Here is a 20751-nt window from a genome sequence, read left to right as displayed (position 1 = left end):
ATCCAAATAACCACTCAAATTCTTATAGCCTGATGCTGTAGGAATTGCCTCACCAGCATACAGATGCTCAGGATGGGCACCGAGGCAGCTACAATAATGTCAAGTTGCAAAACAGGATGTTCAGCTGGCACTGCCCTCAAGTGTGGTGCCAACAAAGTTGCTTTTAATCAAGAAAAGAACTCTTATTTTTTTAAATGCAACTGTTTTGACACTTGAGATAATTCACTCATGTAATTAGGCAACCTATTATCAGACCCCACTGGCAAAGGACAAGTTATTAGGATGCTTTCTGTCATTGTCTCTGTGTATATGTGTGTGTTTTGTAATCTACTTACTGATATTCATCATCCCTAGATCTCCAGTGGAAGGATAGTGCAACCTATCTGCAAAATCCCTGCAATACCACACGAGCAGTTCCTGATTTGCAGGGATGGGCTTGATGGTATAAAAGTAAATGTTCATTCCATTTTGACAAGCAGCCAGATTTTGCTCTTGAACAGAATGGGCTGGATTTACATAGCGCATCCAGTTGCTCTTTTCTTCATTAAATCCATCTATGAAATGGAGAAACTCATCCCCAGAATAGATCTGCAGGAAAAAAGAGAGATATACTATTAACTCTACAATGGAAAAGGCCTGGTGGGGGTGGGGAAGGCAACAAAATACACTAGTGTGTGCAAAGTTTATTCCTTTTGCCCTTTTCGAACTAGGAAGTTATCACAATTACAAGAAACAGAAACACCAAATTAAATACTTGGTCCAAGTTAAATACACCCTGTAACCTTTTGGGTTCTTGTGTATTTAATGCTTGGCATTCAAAATGAAACACACACAACTTCAGGCTAAATATTCAGTGTCTCTGCTTCACAAGTCTACTTTAGGATTGCTGGTCAACAAGTGGGTGGTATTACTGATTTAATGTCTGACTGTGTGCATGCAATAATGTGGTGAGTCACTTTTGTAAAGACTGATTACCTTGATTACGTCAGTCACAGCCAAGTCTCTGTTTTGCCTTTTCCTCTATAGCCTCAGAACTTTCAGTGTCCTACCACCACCACCCCAAAGCTCTGAACTATGCAAACATCCCCCACCCCAGTCCTAAAGTAACACTTGTTCATTCTTGGAATTTTCAGTTTTGTTGAAGGACTGGGCAGAGTAAGATGCATTGTACTTGGTATTAATTATCGGAGATCTGGACGAGAGCCAGGCTTTTGACAGTATGAGAAGAAGTAGTTTCTTCGCTCAGTTAATATGTTCAAGCAAATATGGCTCTCCAGCAGCTGACAGAAAAGCAAGCAATGTAGTAATTTAAGGTATCCATATTCTCCAGTGTGTCTGTGAATGTGTCATGAAAATGAGCAATGGAAACTCCTGATGAACCTGAAAGGTATAACTTGTAGTGTAGAATAAGCATTTCTTGTTCTCCAAAATAATTGCTTTCAGATTACCATAGAAAAATGACACATTATAGTTTAGAAACTATAACCCTAACGTTATAGTTTCTCAAATCATCTTTATCAAGTAGGAAGTACTTCTTTATATCTCTTTCCTGTCTTCTCCCAAGGGCTCTGAGAAAGTGGCAATGGACAAGCTTGTTTCATTTTAACTTTAACTCACTTCCCCCAGCCATGTGAAGTTAGTCAGAATTTTCTGGAATCTGTGATTTTCAAAGACAATCTAGTAAGCTTCATGGATGAGGAAGGATTTGAGCTTGGCTTCTGCATCTCCAAAGGAAGGTGGCACAATTTCCCCCCTCTGCTCTCTTCACATGCACATTCAATTTCATCTGAATGCTGTTTGATGTAAGGAGACTGAGCAGTCATCTTTTTTTTTTTTAAACCAGCAGCAGAAAGCTGGCCTTTTAACACAGGCAGTAAACACCAGAATCACTTTCTTACTTCCTGTCATTTGAGGCCGAGGAAATACATGTGGCTTTATCAAAGAAGCTTGAGAGATTCTGCGGTGTTTTTGTTATGAGAAAGATGGAACAGAGCCTGAAGAATTATGCTCAAGTGGAGTTTTCAAGTTTCTTTGTCAGCTCCGTTTTGCAAACTTCAAGGAACTTAGTGTTCCATTGCTGTGCAGTTTTATTACAGATAGAAGCGACTTTCGAAAGTTAGACCAAGTGACTTCCAGTTACCTTTCCATACAATTTACTGTATACTTTCTTCAGAAAACATGCCCTCCCCCTGCAGTGAGATCGCATGGCCGCATAAAGTCTTATTTTGCCACCTCACCAGTTTTCCACTGCATCATAAAGATTAAAAATGTGCTGAGTCATACTGCAGCAATTACAAGAAATGACATTAGCTCTGGAGATCGCAAAGCAGACTCATGTCTTCTTTTTTTAGAGGGTATAATTTGAATGGAACATTCATATTCACATACAACAGATGTTCCTGTTTCTGCCAGCCAAGTCAGGATGTCTTTTATAGGATGTGGGAAATTTAAGAGAATGCCACCTTCTTCATGAACTCAGCCACCTTTTAAGGTCATCGGGGTAGGTCTGGTTGCGGACGCCACCCGCTCACTTAGTGGCCACTCAAAACTGGGCCTTCTCTAGGGTTGCCCCGAGGCTCTAGAACATACTCCCAAATAACATCAGAATCTCCCCATCTCTGGTCGTTTTTAAACAACTTTTGAAAACACACCTGTTTTAGTAGGCTTTTTGTTTATGATATTTTAAAGTTTTTAAGTTTTATTTATGGTAATTTTAGTCTGTTTATATGATGTTTAGATTTTGATTGGATTGTAAACTGCCCTGAGATTTTATATAGGGTGGTATATAAATGTGATAGATAGACAGACAGAAAAATAAAATCTTCCACAATTTCCTTTGCATGTACACAACTGTTTTCAGACCATCAGGAAAGAAAGGACCATCACCTGAGGCTGTGTGAATCAGAAGAATCAACACCAGTAGGCACTCTGACTGTTTAGAAGGCAAGCAACAAAACCATGATGTCAGCTCTCTCACTGAAAGCCTGGAATACCATCCTTTTAAGTAGTCAGAATTCTTTTTCAAAGATCTATTGAATTACTTCAGTGCTATAATTAGTAGTCTGAAAGTAAGGGTTGTTTTTTTGTTCTGATGTGATGCAGTATGCAATGGAATGGTATTTCATACTTGCAGGAGTATGAAAAAAGAACTTATGTTTAGTGAAAATGTTTAGTAAGGCTACATAGCCCCCACGAAAACACTCCCGAACACCAAAAGGGTTTTTGTGGGGAGGGGAGAGGAAATAACTTCCCCTCTCCCCATCACTATAAAGCAAGCCTCACGCGCCCTTTGTTAAGTCACTCCTTGCAAGGACAGAGCTCTTGAGGCTGCACAGCATGTCAGCCAGTGAATCTTTTTTGCTACGAAGTAATTAAGATAGACACACTAATTTTAACTGCACAGTTTTGGAATCCCAACTCTGCCAGTGCAACTATGGTCTGGTTTAGCATCTATGGTTTGCATGCAGTGAGGAACAGGAATGAGATTTGTATGGAATGTCTAGAAATGAGGCTGGGAATGTCTAGGAATAAGGCTTTTATACTGGACTAAGGCTTTTGAACCAATAAAAACTAAACTACACAGGTTTGAATGCACTGTATGCAAGGAATTTTTATTTAAGGTGGACAAACATAATGTGGTACAGTCCAAAAATGGCTTTGTAGTGTGACCATGTGTTGTTTTGGTATAATTTATTCCACAAATAATTCCAAGATGCATTAGAGCATAAGCTGTGCATGTTACATGAGTGTCCCTAAAAGTGTGTGTTACATTTGTACCCCAACCATTTTAGCCTCACAACAAATCTGTGACCTAGGTTAGGCTAAGAGATAAGTCACTTGCTCAAAACCATCCAATGACTGAGTGAGTGAGTGTCTAGCCATTATGTGCTATTTCCCTCTAGAGCATTATTATACTGGGACATCCTGAGAAAGCAGGCTTGGCAGCATTTCTGGAAGTGGCTCCAGTAATTTCTGTAATTGAAATTGGACACAAGGTAAACAGTCTATTGCAATAGTTCCGCATTTAAGTAAGTAATTAGCTTAATCAACTGCAGAGTAAGAGACTGAGCAACACTAACAATTAGTTTTGGAAATATTTTAGGATCAGGGTCATAGCAGCAGATAACACAGTTCATGATCAAGAATGACTGGCATCGTACATAAACGTAAATCAAAGGGTTTCTTCAATTTTTAAATAAACTGATCTAGCAATGATACATTGTGGGTGGCCAAACCAAACAGATAACGTTCCGCTCATTCTCAGTGCATTCTGCCATCGTCACCTTTGTTTCAGTTAGTATTCTGCCATAAAAGAATTTGCCCCCTACTAATTAATCCCCATCACTCAACAATCTGTTCTGAACAGCAGCTTTCCATACACTTTTTTTTTTTGCTCACCCGCCAAAAATATTTTCTATTTGCATCCTTAGGAACTGTGTCATTGGTATAGATCTCTCCAACCAGAGGTCCAAAGCGTGTTCCTTTGGGGATATATTCTTTGCTAATAACTCCAATAACCTGAAAACAGAAGAGCAAACTATCAGACCGGTATAAGAGTTTCATGCATTCTCAATTATTTTAATTTTAATTGAAAAGTTAAAAAGTGTAAAATAGAAACAATCTTAAAAGCAATCACATTCATTGCTTGCGGGATGGAGAAGCCATCCATAATATCACTGAGAAACAATGGAAGTGAAAGTAGGGACTCCCATGCTGCATTCCTGTTTGGACAAAAAGGACATATAGTTTAACACTGAGATTGACACTGCAGATCTGCAATCTGTTGGGATTAATACTTATCAAATACTACAAAACTGCAGTAGGTTTGTTGAGATTTACTTTCTTTGCTACTGTGATAATATTTGGAGCAGCAGTTTGGAGTTCGATCGTGCTGGGAGTCACACAGGAAAACTAAATGATGACTATTTCAGTTTCAGAGCCCCTTACACACTGATACACAAACTGAAATTGAGAGCAAGAGAACAAGAACACAGAGAAGTAATGCTGGCCAACAGTATCTTTGCCTCCCTTTTGCCCAGTTGTAAAGTGGCACCTCCACAGAAGGAATGATCTCAGAAGGAAGTGGAATAGTGATCATGAGAGAACAAATTCATGTCACAGCATATGTTAAAAGAGAAAGTGGAAACTTCATGTGGGGAAATAAAAAGCAACAGCAGAAGGGGATATGACCTGTCTACAGCCATACAATCCACTTTGCTCAACATATGTATTTTCATAATGCAGGTACAGTCCTTTTGTTAGGATATCCCACGCAGTGGGAACAGAGCATCACCTAATGTAATTTGTAAAGTATGCTCAATTTTTGTCTTTGGACACACAGGTCTCTGTTGCTGATCAGATCAAGGAAATGTGTGTGTGTGTTGTGGTGGTGGGCGAGGCTGCGTTGTATGAATGCCCACGTGTAAAATATACTGGCTATTCAGCTCCCTTGCCAGTAATTCTATTATGGACCACAAACCAGGAATCTGTTCCCTATTTAAAGAAAGGCATCCCTGGGAGAACTTCCTTACAACATACGGCTTAAATAATGGGGGTTTCATTACCTTTCCCCCCTGCTTTCAATAAGCTAGCTAAATTTTAATTTGTTCTAGACAATAAGGCTGTTCACACAAGTAGCCCGAGCCAGGCTTGTGCAGCCCTATCGGGGTAGGGTGGCACGGGTGAAGTGCCAGGGTTGAGGCCGATCCCGTCACTGGCCTGCTGGGTAGCCCAGAAATTTCCCCTGGGCTATTACCCAGGTAGAAGGGAGGAGTGTGCCCTTCCACCGGGGATCCCGAGCAGCCAAAGAGCCAGGTGCCTAGAGTGCCCTGCTTGAGGGGGAATCCTCCAGGGCACTGTGCTCCTCGTGCAGTGCATTATGGGGTTTCTGGAGGCCAGGCAGCATTTCCCCATCCTCCAAAACACCACAGCGCTCACTGCAGTGGCAATCATTTTTGTGGTGGCGTAGAGCCAGAACACCTTGGTCGTGTGGGGGAAGGTAGGTATATTCCTGCCTTCCCCGAAGCACTCCCTAGCCACCAGAGATTTTGGTTATGTGAATGACCTTAATGTATAACAAACAGCGTAACTTAGTAAACCAGGAAACATGAATAAGGACTTTAAAAGACTGATGTCTGCAGCTTAAATGGAAAGGGAGGGGGGGTGAACAGAAGACATTTGTTCCACAGACTTAGTAAATATTCATGTCAAAGCTAATGAGTCATGTTCTTCTCACACTACTGACTAGTTTCATTATGCCTGCCAAAATAATGAAAGGATACAATTGCATTATGGATCCATTGTACTTAACTATGAAAATAAGCATATATTAACTAAAACACCACCAACAAAATATCATAGTACCTCCTCCCTTTACTCACTTCTATTAATAATACAGAGCTTAATTATTACTGCAAATAATATTCACAAAATGTTTACAGAATTAATTAGATCATGTTTTTTAACTGGTAGGTTGGGGGCAAAAGCCTCATTTTAATTTTTTGAAAGCTTCATAGCAACTGAGGTGGAAATCAGTGAGAATTAACTGTATGTATCCCTCCCATCCTTGTAACTACCCTGAGGTACAGAGGGTAATACCCTCTGTCTGGTCTCTGCAGCACTTCCTCAAGAAGAAGCTTGTCTCAAAAGTTCCATGTATTCAAGTGTGTTGCATCATATTTAAGGTTGACAAGTAAAGGCCACTTACCTGCTCTGACTACACAACTTCTAGAATCCAGCTGCCCCAAATGCAACATATGAAGGTACTAAATCAGACCACTAGTCCATCTAGCTCAGCACTGTCCTCTCTACACCAACTGGCAGCAACTCTCCAAGATTTCAGACAGGATTTTTTCCAGTCCTACCTGGAGATACCAAACTCTTGAGGCCCTGACTGCAGCAAAGATTTATATTGCATTAACTGTCATGTCTTCTCCCAAAGAATCCTGGGAATTGTAGTTACATGAGGTCCTGAGAATTCTGCTAGAAGTCTCTCGCCCCTTCATAAGTAGTTTACAATTTCCATGGTTCTCTGGGGGGGAAAGGCTGGGTTTGGAGCTGAGTATTCAAAGACCACCTACCACATGGACCTGCCTGGACAATGTTCTTCAACAAAGGCCTCCATCAGGTCACCCGACCACCTGAAATTATGCAGGTGGTAACCAGGGAGTGGTCCTTTTCAGTCATGGCATTCTGACTTTGGAATGCCCTCTTCGGGAAAGCTCACTGGCCACTGACTATTGGAGAATATGCTGAATATTTATATACCGCTTTTCAACAAAAGTTCCCAAAGCAGTTTACATAGATATAAATAAATAAAATTAAACAAGGTAAGATATTTTGTGATTTGTGCTGGTTTTAATATTCACTGGATCAGTTCAGACAATACATCCAAACCGGGCTTGCTCACACAGAATTAGGGATGTGAAAGCAGGCTTCCCCAAACTGCAGCCCTCCAGATGTTGCTGAACTACAACTCCCAGCATCCCTAGACACAATTTTTTGTGGCTGGGTATGCTGGAAGTTGTAGTTCAGCAACATCTGGAGGGCCGCAGTTTGGGGAAGCCTGTGAAAGAGCATTTAATACAACTAGTAGTGTTTAGATTGTGTGTGAGGGGGTGGTTTGGACAACCTCCCTGCCATGAATAGGAGAAGGGGAATGGCGTGCTGGAAGGATATGCTTGCTCACATCATTAGTCATATGTGGGTGGGGCTGGCTCAGATATATTGTCTGCACTAGTATTGCATTCTTAGTAGTTATGCTTTTTGTTCTATACTATTCTGAATTATTTTGTGATTGTATTGTATTTATCACTTTGGTTTTTAACACCACTCATGAATTTTCTGGAGGGCAGCTAAACAGCCTTCAGACAAATAAATAGTCCAGTGTGAAACAAAACTGGTTTAGAGTGGGATGGAACAAGAATAGTACTGAAATCTAAAACCCTGTCCTGCCTAACTGGTGCATTTGTGGCAATTGTTTCATGTGCGATTCTAAAGCTAAAATCATACATGAAAACACATACCTAAGCAAGTTGAGCATTGACACTGAATACAGATTGAACAGGGACTTTCAAAAATATATACAAGTAGGAACATGCACAATGACTGTGTTTATTTTTGTCACTCCTATGCATTTTTCATAGAGAGGTGAAAAAGGCAGATGTTCTAGCTTCCCCCATCTACCTTCATTTACATTCTTCTAAACTTTAAAGAAAAGTTCACAGCCAGTATACGAAGTGTGCTTGCAGTCTTACCATAGGGTAGATTTTTGCTCTTACATAGCTAAAAAAAACACACATACACACACACGCGCGCAGATATTTTAGTTTTAATTCAGAAGTATGCTAAAGTTCTCAGAACGTCTAGGAATCGGTATTACTTGGAACTTGTCAAACAGAAACACTCGGGGTTTTTTTGCACAATCATTCAAAGCATGCCCCAACAGTATTTTATCTTTTGTGCAATTGTCCCTCAATGCCCTTGGAGTTATTAATGTGTGATCTCCTATTCCCATGACTTACATGGGATGTATGGAAAAGGTGGGATGTGCTTCTTGGTGGCCAAGGCCGGGGTGGGGTGGGGGGAGCACAGGCAACATTTAGCCATGCTGCTCAGAATTCTTGCTACTTTCAGTTATATGACTTAGCTTGCTAAAGAGGTTCACTCTTATTTATTTATTTATTTATTTATTGTCTTACCCCAAGTTCTTGATGGGCATGCATTCCAGCAATGAGAAGGTAAATCCCCCCCCCATTTTTTTGTTTTGTTTTAAAGAAAAAGGGGTTCCGCCACATAAAAGTTTCACAACTGGCAGTTTATTGGCAGGATGAAGGGGGAGAAAGTATGGGTATGGCTGATGTTCTGAACATTTGTTTTAGCTTCAGAGACAGCCAAATGAATTCTTGTATTCTGGTCATATGCAGCAGGAAAGTTCAGACTTTTAAAAAATCAATGATAAAAAATACATTTTTAAAATAAGGAAATAACCAAAGGCACAGCCATGAGGTAGGGCAAAAGTGAAAGTTACATCACTTGTTACCATTCACTTCATAGGCTATAACCAACAACTGCCCCCAACACTTGCCTAACATTCTTCATGGCAATCACAATAGCACTGGATGAGAACTCTAGGGAAGAATGGGACTCTCTTGCTCTTGAGTGAAATGTAAGGAATAAGCTGTGCACTTCTTCACACAGCTCATAATTAACTTATGGAATTCTAATGCCAGTTACAGGGGATCAACGGCAGGAAAGGGAGCAAGCCCTCACCCCCAGCCTGTGGGCTTCTCAGAAGTGGCATCTGGTGGGCCACTGTATGAAAGAGGATGCTGGAATAGATGGGCCTTGAGCCTGATCCAGCAGGGCTGTTCTTATGTTCTTACATCCAGCACTGGGAAAGTGTGCAGTAAGAAATGAGGGGGGCGGGGGGGGGAGAGGAGATGCCTAGACAGTGTGCAGCAAATGGGTATGTTTATTGAACTCAAAGTTGCTTGTCTGGGAAGGGCCTTACTAGACTTGCTTCTCTGATACAGTTTTACAGCGATACTGTAAACAGCATGCAATTCTTTCACAATAGAGAAGGCACTACCATAGTTCAGGAACCAATAATTAAGCTGATGCTTTAACAAACACTTTAGTCTGGTTACATCTGAATTGTGTTTCCATGGTCTTAACTTCAGGGTAAAAATAAAAGTCTCATTAAGCAATGCTTCATACACTACAGAAGCTCTACAGAAGCTTAAGTTTTAGCCCAAAACTAGGGAAAGGCTCTGGCTGGGGTTTACAAGCAAGATCATGGTTACTCATGATGTGGTGAGTACTGGCAGTATTTCATTACCATGCTTGTTTCTGTAAGTAATCAGATGGCCTTGGGTTGTTTGTAAACAGCAGAAAAATACTCCTACTTCTGCTACTAAACAAATGGAAAAGGAAGTAGTTATGCCTCATTGGGCAAATACAGGCCAAGAGTAGACATTTCAAACTTTCCCACAAGGTGTCAAAGCATACCTGCTTTTAATAATGCTGTATAAAACTTGCTAATATATCACAAGCCCTATGAAAACATTTATGAATGTTAACAATACCAACTTAGCATCTCTTTAACATGAGCATATGAATATTTCAATGGTTTGCTGAGGTAATTTGTTTTTAATTAAAAAAACAACAACACATTTGCTTTTTTCCTGTAAAGATACAGCAGCATTGAATCTCATAACACTGTGCACATCTTGCTTTTCCATGGAAATAATATTCCGGTATTTATTGCTACCAATAATTCCCTTAATGCTTAGAAACACAGAACGACACTGTTCCCTAGCACTAAAGGAACATAGTAAAGGGCCACAGTTGTTCCTTGCACAGTAAGTAAATTTTTGACTCAGTATACCACATCATGAATACAGTGACTTCACCTTATCACACAGAAAATAGAGACAGGTTGCTGCTTCTTCATTGCAGGACCAAAAATGTTCCAATTCAGTCCTATTTATGTAGAACATTTCTATCCCAACCAAACTCCTAGGGCCCATTCTCTCCCCCTTCTACACCCCCACCATTCCTCCCCATTAGGCTGAGACAGTGTGGTGTCCCATGGTTACCCAGTGGGCTTCATTACGGACGGAGGATTAGAACCCAGGTGACTCCCCAGACCGTGTCGTAACCACGACACCATGTTGACTCTCTCTTGTTAATAGGGGAAACTACTGCAATGTGTTTGTGTGTGTGCGCTTCAGGTGTAGACGTTGCAGCATTGCCCCTCTACGACTGTGCTTGAAAGCAAGTGATGCTTAAAAGGCAATTTAAAAGGCGGCATTTCTGTCAAACCCAGGAAGAAAACAACTGTTGGAACTGACCAGGGTCCTAATGAATTACTGCAGGGGCAAAGCTACTGTATGCCTTCTATAAACACTGCAGAGAGCAGCTGAAAAGATTCAACACTCTCATGCTTCATCTGCCCCTACAGAAGCCACTCTCCTGGACACTTTATGGGCATTGCTGACCTTTCTGCTATTTCAGCACATTTGTCTCTGTCACTAGACTGTGTCACGGAGCACATCATAGCAAGCTGGAGCTCTAGATAAGGAACAGTACTCCTTCATTTTCAGTATATTTTTTAAAAGAGAACATGTACACCTGGGGGTTCCTTATTAGGCAGAAGGCTGTAGAGATAACCTGTATGAGGCACAAGATGGTGGTTATTTTATGTGCATTTTACTGCATCTTTCAGTGGGCACTAGCATAATACCAAACCAGACTTAACCAAACAACTAGGAACTGGATTGATGGCCAGGTGTTGAAGCAAGAATGGTTTAATTTTAGCTCCCTGTTAATTTAATCTCCACTTCCCGAGTAATACCATGGTGACTTGTTCTCTTAGCATTTTGTTTTGAACAATGCAAACTTTCTTTTGTTTTTCAGCTAAACTGACTGAAAGAATGATGCAGCTCAACATCCTATAATTTATTCTTTCTAAAAAGGGTGGCGTGAGAGGAAATGTTTTCCTATTGTTTCCTGCTTGCATATACACAGCCACAGAATTTGTGACTGTCTTTTAAACGTAGGAAAGAAATGTACGTGACAGAGGTATAGCTTATGGGGCAATATAATATTTTGTTTAGATGATTATATTGACTTCCTGTAAGCCACCTTGATCTTCCAGCTGGAAGAGTGGTTTATAGCTTCTAAACAAACTTGGCAAAGTTATCCCAGTCCCTCTCAAGCGTAGCCCTGTACTTAATATATAGGTCATCCAAGTCCATTCATGGCTAGTACCCTCATCCATTTAAGTTGAAAGAAATGGTTTGTCTCTGTGGACACTGAACAGAAGAGCTAGACACACCATATGGTGAATAGCTATATATACACATAATAAAGCCTTAAAAAGTAAGAACCGAACTAAGTCACTTTAAAAGGATGCAACCACATCTTGGAACTACAGAACAAAAATCAGGTCCTTAAAATAATGCCTGATAAAGGTCAGCCATTTGCCATGCTGTAGATTTCTTGCTTTTTCAATCAAAGGTGAGGTTCTGGGATTAGAAAAATGAGAGGTACATGGATAGAAGCACAAGCACACTCTGGTACACATATAACACACCAGAGTTTATCTAGGCCACTGGATTATTATTCAAAATATAGTCTTCAATGATAAACAATCACATTTCATAAATAGGTTTTTCTCAATAGAGGCTACTCACATCATGACATGCGATAATGTTCAAGTCACCTCCCAAGAAGGAGAGAGCTGTGTTCTCAAAATCTATTAGAAGTTTAGAGCCATGCTCAGTTAGGCTTCCCTTTTTCACCACTGTTCCCTCTAAGGCATGTGCATGTGTGCACACTCACAGGTTTTCTGATGTCCACTCAATTTTAGATCCTGCTCAGATTGAATTAGGAAAGCCCCACTCTGAATGCATGTGTGTACACAGTGCCTTGATACTGCTGCCCAGAACAAAACTCATTCTGCACAGAGATGAAAAAAATTAGAGGGACCACTGTTCTTAACCCATTCTACTGACAAATTGGGAATAATTATTAGACTTAATGGACTTATACTGGTATGATACTATGAACAAGTAGAGAGTAATTTTCTCTTTTCCCCCATCTCCATTATGGGGATGAATACTAATAGATCAGTGTAAATAGACTAGTGGACGAAGTATTGGATTCGGACTTCAGATTTTGGTCTAAATACCACCTCAGCTGTCTTAAAGTCATTCTCCCTTGTTCCTCCTAAGCTATTGATAAAGACCTACTATTCTCATAGCTATGCTGTGAGAACGAACAAAGACTGTGAAGTGTAGTTAAGGTCTGAGGGAGCATATCATAAACAAAGCTACAGATACTGTAAAACACACAGAGATACATATTTTACAATAGCACAAGTTTCATTGACTTCAATGAGACTCTCTTCCAAGTAGCTAAGTACTGCTGCTTTTTTAAAAAAAACAATTTGACAGTGGCTGCTGTTATGAGATGATGTGTTAACTTCATCAGGATATTGTATCATGTTGAGATGTGACTAGATGGACAGCTAGCACTAGGAAAGGGAGGAAAGGAATTCAAAATAAAGTAAGAATAAGATTTGCTTCTACTCTTCTATTCCATGTAGCAAAGAAGACTAGAACTGAAAGTACATGGATACTGTGCGTGTTCATATGGAAGATATTGTCTACCTAGATTCTTTCCAGTATGGCTCCAGATACATGGCAATTAATGAAGAACAACTAAAAATCATACAGTATCTTAAACCATTGCTCAAAACTTCAAACGATCTCAACCGTATTCCTAAAGCTATGCAAGGAAGCACATGATATGCATATAGTCAAGTTCATTAACATAGACCAAGCAAATTTTGTCAGAGAGAGCTTTTCAGCCTACTTGTGACAGTGAAAATTAAACTGAGCAAGCAGAGATATCCCAGCAAACCAACTGACACTAGCAGGTGGCTACATCTTAGTTCGTACTCAGGCTAATCAATCAAATGTATTTGCCACAGTATTAGAGCGTCAACATCGAAATTAATAGCACAGTATACACTAGAAACATATTTGAAGCTTCTACTTCCCTCAGCAAAACATTCAATGGGGGGGGGGCAGAGTGGGGGAAAGTACAAGCGATTCCACAGAGGTGACAAGTCTAACACCAAGTTTTGGGCCACTCCAGCAACAATAATTGGTGCCAGTTTAGATTGCTTGAAGTTCTGGTCCTTTTTTGTCATACAAATCTTCCCATGTCATTTGTTTTAGGAGGATACTTTTAATAACTAGAAAGGAATGAATTTACACCCTTCTTTAGCTCTGTGGTCAGTTTATTTAGACATAGTAGCAGCACAGGTTATAGCTGTTCCACCACAAGTTGCAGGACAGGGACAAAAGTGATAGGCTGTTCCTACCATTATTAGCCAGCTGAACATCACGCCTAGGTATAATAGCTACTCTATATGAAGGAACAAACAGGCAACCAATTGCTCATTCAAGCTAATTTCCCCCCCACAGCCCTTCTGAAACAACAACAAAGAATGTACCCACTCCAGAGATGTAGACTGAAATATACCTGCGCGCCCAACTACAAATAAAGGTGTACTGCCCTAGAAAAACAAGTCACATAAACACAGGATACTGATTCAGTGATCTGGCCATAATTTCAGAACACTAAGAAAAACAATCAAAATGATACAAAAAAGTATCGTTTCTCCTACTTAAGCAAACTCAGCTTAATTAACAAAATTTTAAACCTAGTTCCAGTACTGTTTTTTAAGTTACTATACAATCATCATGTTTCACTGTCTGACCCAGAAGCACCTAAGAAATGTGTGTGCAGAATCACCATGTCCTTAGGATACACAAGCTTAGAGCCTTAGGAAGAATTACTACTAAACCGGCATGGGATACCATTTTTGATATTCTCATTAGTATGTTACGGGAAAAGCATTTTAAGTAATTTAGGAGTTCACATATATGAAAAATACTGTTGAGATTTTTTGTTTCTAAGCTACTTGTGAAACTCTGCATTTTTCTGTGCAGGATATTAGCATGCAAGTATCAATGGCTGGAATATTCCCCAAGACTTATATCCATGATATAAAATTGGTGGTACATACTTTTTTTTGTTTTGTTTTAAGCAACACTCAAAAGAACATTCCTGCTTTCAACAGTAATGTGATTTAGCTACCAAAAGGTAACCATCTTTGGTAAACCTCTTACCTCTTTGCCATTTCCTGCATATTTAAAAATCAAGTTCCTTGGCAAGGACGACTCGGCCTGGGTTATGGTACAACCTTCAGTGCTGGGATCTGCAGGGTGATCATTTACAATGTATGTACACTTATCTTCAAATTCAGTCTCTGCCCACAGAGTCATGTCAGCATCCTTCATATCCATTTTCATTATTGATTTTGTCCCTTTTCCCAGGGCTCCTCGATTCACAATATACGAGTTACACAGTGTGGTATCCTGGAAGAGAAAATCACATTTAGTTCTCATTCTCATCTCAGTGTCTCTGGCAGTATGACCTAAATAGCTATCTAGTGGGACTTTGATGGCATTAGTGGGATAGCAGAGGAAAGAAATGCAGGGTAAATGGAGCTCCTTCCCTGAAACGATGTCTTGAAGGGTTCAACTTGGTAAAAATAAGGAAGTTGCCAAAATAATGGAGAAAGATTATATATCAGAGTAGCACCTGCTTATGCCTCTTTAGAACCTTTTCTCAGTATCTGATTGGAGTTGGGAGGTGGAGAAAGAAGTCTAATCTTCAAACTCAGAACTTTGTGTACAAGAAAGCTTCAGACAGGACTAGAAGACCACTTTTTAGTGGAAAAGCTGCAACAGAAAAGTGTCACAAACAAGGAAAGGAAAAGGAAGGAACTGTTGTCTGCGTCTGAATGAGCTAAAAATGGAAAGTGCATGTTGGAAGAGCGGAACTCAGCCTTGTCTTTTCCAAATGGGGAAGGCTGAACTTTCCCACCAGCTTCTAACACACAAACAACTTTCAAAAACAACATCCCCCCTCCCCTGTTATTGACTTCCTCTTATCCTCTGGCATGGAAAGCCCAGAGAGACTGTATCCTGCCAGCATCGTGCCAGAAACAGACCATGTGAAATCACTAGAAATACTCAGAGCAAAAAAAAAAAAAAAAAAAAAAAGGCAGTTTTCTGTGACTTCTTATAGAATTAAAGACAAATTGCTAAACAAAACCAATCCTCAGGCATGCATCACTGGAACGGTAGAATAAGGGCCAAGGGTAGAAGCCAGGAAGCCCTTGGTCCAAACCTCAGCTGTGTACTTACTAGATATCTCCAGGCAAGCCCTGTCCCAACCTCACCCCCCCCCACCAATATAAGGATTATATTAACCTATCTTATAGAATTGATGTTATGTTTATTTATTACTCCTCCTCCTCCTCCTCCTCCTGTTTTACTCCCATTAAGAAAGGACAAAAATACCACATTTTAAAATGGAGAGAACAAAAGAATTAAAGATCTAACGAACACAGGGTTATATCATTTAGTCTTCAGGTTCTGCGTAGAATGGTTTTTACAGTTACTCCATTCCCACTTTAGTTCAGAAAGCTAACATCCATTAAAAAGAATCATGTCAACCTTTCATTCTATTTTCCTTGATCTAAAGTTACTGGATAAACTACAGCATTTCCAAAACAAAAGGCTTGAGTTTCCAGCATTGTACTAATCCTTCCAGAGATTTTCATTTGGGTTGGAATAAAGAGAGTCATATGACCAATTCAAAATAAATATTTTGCACAAGGCAAAGTTTGAAAGCTTAATTCTACACTTCCTCACAGCATTCAACCTTTGCAGGTCTAATACACAGTTTCCAACAAAGTCCTTAATGAGATCAATTCCTCATACTATGGTACAATTTGAACAAGATCTTTAACATCTATTCTTTAACACTTCTGTAGGCTAAGAAAGAGGACTAATACTGAAACTCAATGAACTGGCAGTTGCCGCTAGCAGCGAAAGAATTAATCATCACAAAACAAAGGTCCCTCGAACTTAAGTGAGAGCCTCCAAGGAGAACTTTTGCCATTGTCAATGTGTTCAGTACTACATTCATTCAAAAGAGTGCTAAAACGATCTCTGTCTCTCTCCTGAATTTGGGAGGAGGAAGAAAGGTACAGTTTGCTTACCACAGTACAGTCCACAAACATTTCCAGTCGGCAGCTCCACGTTTCAGGTAAGTCTCACACATATCTAGAGAGTAAACATTCTTCTGCCTTCCACTTGCCGGTTAAAGTTATACTGACTCACACCCAGAGAGTTCACTCCTTTTGCTTGTGCTTCTTTCTCTCTCTCTTGTCTGTCAGACAGGTGCTGCTGCACTTACTGCTTTAACCTCTAACTCTGGAGGGCTGAATGTTACAAACAAAGTCTTCCTTTCTCCTCCCTGTTTCAGGTTTCTATTAGCCACTCATGGGATTTACTCACAGTCACGGCTGCCAACAGCAGGGGGTGGGGCTATACCTGTAACTCACACAGAGATTATCCAATGAAACTCTGATCCAGCTGGAAGGAATCTTTGCTTTCTGCTTAAGTCACACCAATATAGATTTTCCTGTTTGCACCTGACTTATCTTCCAAGCAAAGTGAACTCGCTTATTGGGTGGTATAAAAATGCTATGTAATCATGTATTCTACAAAGCTAGTGCCCAGTACTGTACTTAGAACTAGACGATTTAGAAGACAGAAATACAATTTTTAAACCAGTGGGAAAGTTCAGCATTACATATTTGGAAACTACAAGCCTTAGAATATAATGCTTCTATCTGCTCTTAACTTCTATATTAAGCATTTTTATAATGTTTAAACCCCCTCCATTTTAAGGTTTCCCCCGGTGAGGCCATCAATACAGCTTATTTTATTGACAGCTTATTTCAGAGGCAATCTTTCTTACAACAATTATAAAAAAATAGCTTCCTATTTTAATCTCATTTGTGCTATTTTAAAACACATCAGTTTTAAACAAAATACTAAAAGTAGCTTTGCCCTCTTTGTAGTTTTTCAAAGAATGGCTCACCTGCTACATAGTTAGAAAAGAGAAACAAAAGCTCCATATAAAACCTTTATTACACATGTTCACTTAAATAACACGTTGCTAATGAAAGAAGTATTGGTGTGTACTAATTAGTGGTCCATGTGCTCTTGTCATTTCTTTTCCCTCCTTTCCATGTTAGTGTGCTGCCTTGAAGGAAGGACATCCTGTGATGATGGCATACCATGTCCTGTTTGTTTATTATTCAGCATATAGACCTTGCATTCCTACTTCTCATTACCAAACAAACCAGATGCCCAACTTCCTTCAGTGGTCCAGGCCCTTCACTGAGGAATCCTTCAGCTCACAACAGCTATGATGATGCATAGCTCCATTTATAGCCACTCACAATATTACAAACACCGGTCGGTTCACCGAAGGACAAGTCTCCTACTTTTCCTTTTTACATCACATCTGCAGGCGTGTTCTTAGCATGCCTTTCCTCTTATGTAAGCAGAAACTTGTTTTGACTTGTTATAAAAATACGAACACAAGTAACTGTTCACATGGAAATTTATATTATCCATAGAAGCAGTCCCCTTTCTTCTCCTATAAAGACCACTCTCTCTGACACACATGTTCCACCTTCACCCTTCTGAAGTTCTTATGGGAGATGGTGAAAGGGATTATTTGTCATTCTAGGTGACACAGTGCTGAGAATAGTACATATCTGTGTAAAGACCTTTGGCCTCTTCTAATAGAGAAGCACTTATGCCGTTGGACATAAGTAGGACAACAGCGCCAAACAAGTGTCCTGGCTTAACTGTTACTTGTACGTAATTCCACAAGAAAGGTGGTAAGGGCATCATGCTGATGGGTATAAAGGTAATTGGATATGCAGTAGGAAGAAACATTCATTTAAAGCAGAGAAATCCGGCCACCTTGATTTGGGTAATTAACTGATGCTGAGAGTAGAAGCCAGTGATTATTAACCACATAGTGACTGCTTAATAACACACTCTTTGTTATAACCTCTAGATATACAGTAAGTCATGTATTGCCATATTCCTTCAACTACTCAGAAACCTAGGGAAGTGGAGGAACTTGGCAAACTTTGTTTTATCAGTTGGCTTGAAAGCTGCTGATGACCAGTAATCCATGTTATCAGTGTAAGTTGAAGGGAACATCTTGTGGCGTGTATTGTCCAATTTCATCCTAAGAAATCAAGGTGGCTTGGGAGTTGCCATCACTTGGCTGCTTTACATATGGCTCTGGTAAAATCTGTAGAGACCAGTCATGTGGGTTATGTGACAAACATGGTCCCTTCCCACAGCAATGCTGCTGCCTTCCAGGGATGGGACAAGAAGGCAAATTGTATATCAAGAGATGGGGCAACCTCGGTAGGTAAAGTAACCACATCAATCACCCAACTGACATGATAGCTTCCTAGAGATGTCGCTGCAGTGGTGAACCAGCCATGCAGTAGCAGCAAACATGCTAGAGGTAACATGAACTAGCCCTGAGTCACCTCACATGGGGTGGAAAAACAATGTAGTCATATTGAAGCTGGTTTGTCCCCAGCTTGGTATTTTGTCATACCAAAATGTAAGTCTCACTTTGACACAATGTCTCAGAGCTTTCTAGTTCATTCATTATTTTAAAAAATATGTGTTGTATAATAAGCAACATGATTTAAAATATGATTAACAAGCAACTTTTCAATGTAGAAATTAATTGCATACACAACAGAATTTCACAGTTAAGAATAGCATCAGTGGGGTTTTGGGGCCAATTATGTATGTTATTCTGCTTCCACTGATGGAAACAACTGTGGAGATTACAGGCATATACACTGTTGGTTCAATACTGAGAGTAAATAAGTTCTCATAGTTGTGGACACTGGTGGTATTCAGTCACTAACATAAGCCTACTGGTAGCACAATGTTAATTAGCATTGCTCAACACAGTTGCACTTCTTGATCATGTATACACACCTAGGTGAAGTTAAAACACACTACTAATTGTGGTTACTGAGGAAAACACAGCCTTATAGGGGATGTTGTGATAATAATGTGAACAGGACATGAAATTCTTTCTTTCTCTCCAAGTCTGATGCTGACTCTGAATACTACTGATCACATTAATAGTCTTTCTGTGTCATAAGAGTTGCAATTGCAAAACTTGTATGACACACTGTGGTTGTTGGGATGGCTAAAGACATTTATCCTAAATATGCTATCTTAGTGCCCTGTAAATCTTAATCAATAGTAATTTTGGAACAGAACTAGTCTATTTCAGTATTCCTTGCTAAATAAAGAAAAGATGAACACAGGCCAATCAGAGATATTCTGCATTAAGGTAGTTAAGTATGATGGATTTTTTGAAATCTCTTCACAGAACTAAGTGTTTGGATGTATGTGCTGCAATACACGCAGCAGGGTGTGCATGTATGTGTGTGTGCATGCAACCTCTATCTGTATCACTTCAGTCTTGAGATGTGTTGTTTGAATGGCAGTTTAATTTTAGGTTTTTGCATAGGACGCTTTCATAGCAATAAGTGCTATCATTTAGAATTTGCAATCTCAGTGTTGTTCATTTCAGAAAAAGGACTTTTTAATCATGTTTTCATTTTTCCCTCTTTGCTCACAGAAAACTTCAACTACCTTATTAGTCAGCACTTCTCAGACAGGACTCTGTGTGCAGCAGCTCTCAGCCCAGCAGCAAATCATGAATGACTCTAACTGCCTTGATGTCAGAAACTCTCCCTCTCCCTCCACCCGCTCCACTTCCTTTGATGCTATCGCACACAATCTCCACAGCAAGCTGATGCTACTCCTGCCTTAGCAGCAGCTGCTGCTTTCTTAATCGTTTTCTTTTGCTTGTGCATGTGTGTCATTTACAAAAAGGGGGTGGGGGCAAGAGGAACGGAGCAGCGAGTCCGAGAAGCTGGCTCCAACAGACAAAACTTTCTTCGGAAAGCTGGAGGGTGTTAAAGTGCACAAGCGATTAAAGCACAGCCATTTTCACATCCTCCCTCTCTATACAAACAAGGTCAGGGACTGACTGACCACATCAATGGCAGCAACAATCCCTTAATTTTCCATTTCCTCCATGTAAGAATCTTTATGGTTATAAACATTTAAGGAGCAACCCTGATTGGAATGCTGACCGTGAGGATTCAGGCCTCTGTGGATCTTTCACAAACTATACATTTATGAAATAAATTCACATAAGAAAATTAATCTTTCCATTGCAGACTCT

General features: G+C 40.0%; 1 protein-coding gene across 11 annotated transcripts in view; it reads right to left on the bottom strand.

The window, feature by feature from the left end:
• The window catches only part of PRDM1 (PR/SET domain 1), a 125643-nt gene that overhangs the window by 12078 nt on the left and 92814 nt on the right, over positions 1-20751 (bottom strand). For 9 of the 11 annotated variants that reach the window (XM_053284888.1, XM_053285047.1, XM_053284963.1 and 6 more), the window contains 3 exons: positions 14706-14954; positions 4399-4518; positions 336-588 (listed from right to left, as the gene is read on the bottom strand). In XM_053284888.1, coding sequence (XP_053140863.1) covers positions 336-588; positions 4399-4518; positions 14706-14888 — 556 coding nt within the window. In that variant the 5' untranslated portion in view covers positions 14889-14954. Of the gene's footprint in view, positions 1-335; positions 589-4398; positions 4519-14705; positions 14955-16648; positions 17418-20153; positions 20247-20751 lie in introns of those variants that run through there. The other 2 variants (XM_053285204.1, XM_053284645.1) reach the window with 2 other exon arrangements.

Source organism: Hemicordylus capensis, chromosome 1 (assembly GCF_027244095.1).
Source record: "Hemicordylus capensis ecotype Gifberg chromosome 1, rHemCap1.1.pri, whole genome shotgun sequence".
Taxonomy (NCBI): Eukaryota; Metazoa; Chordata; class Lepidosauria; order Squamata; family Cordylidae; genus Hemicordylus; species Hemicordylus capensis.
This window is presented reverse-complemented; position numbering and strand designations above follow the sequence as displayed.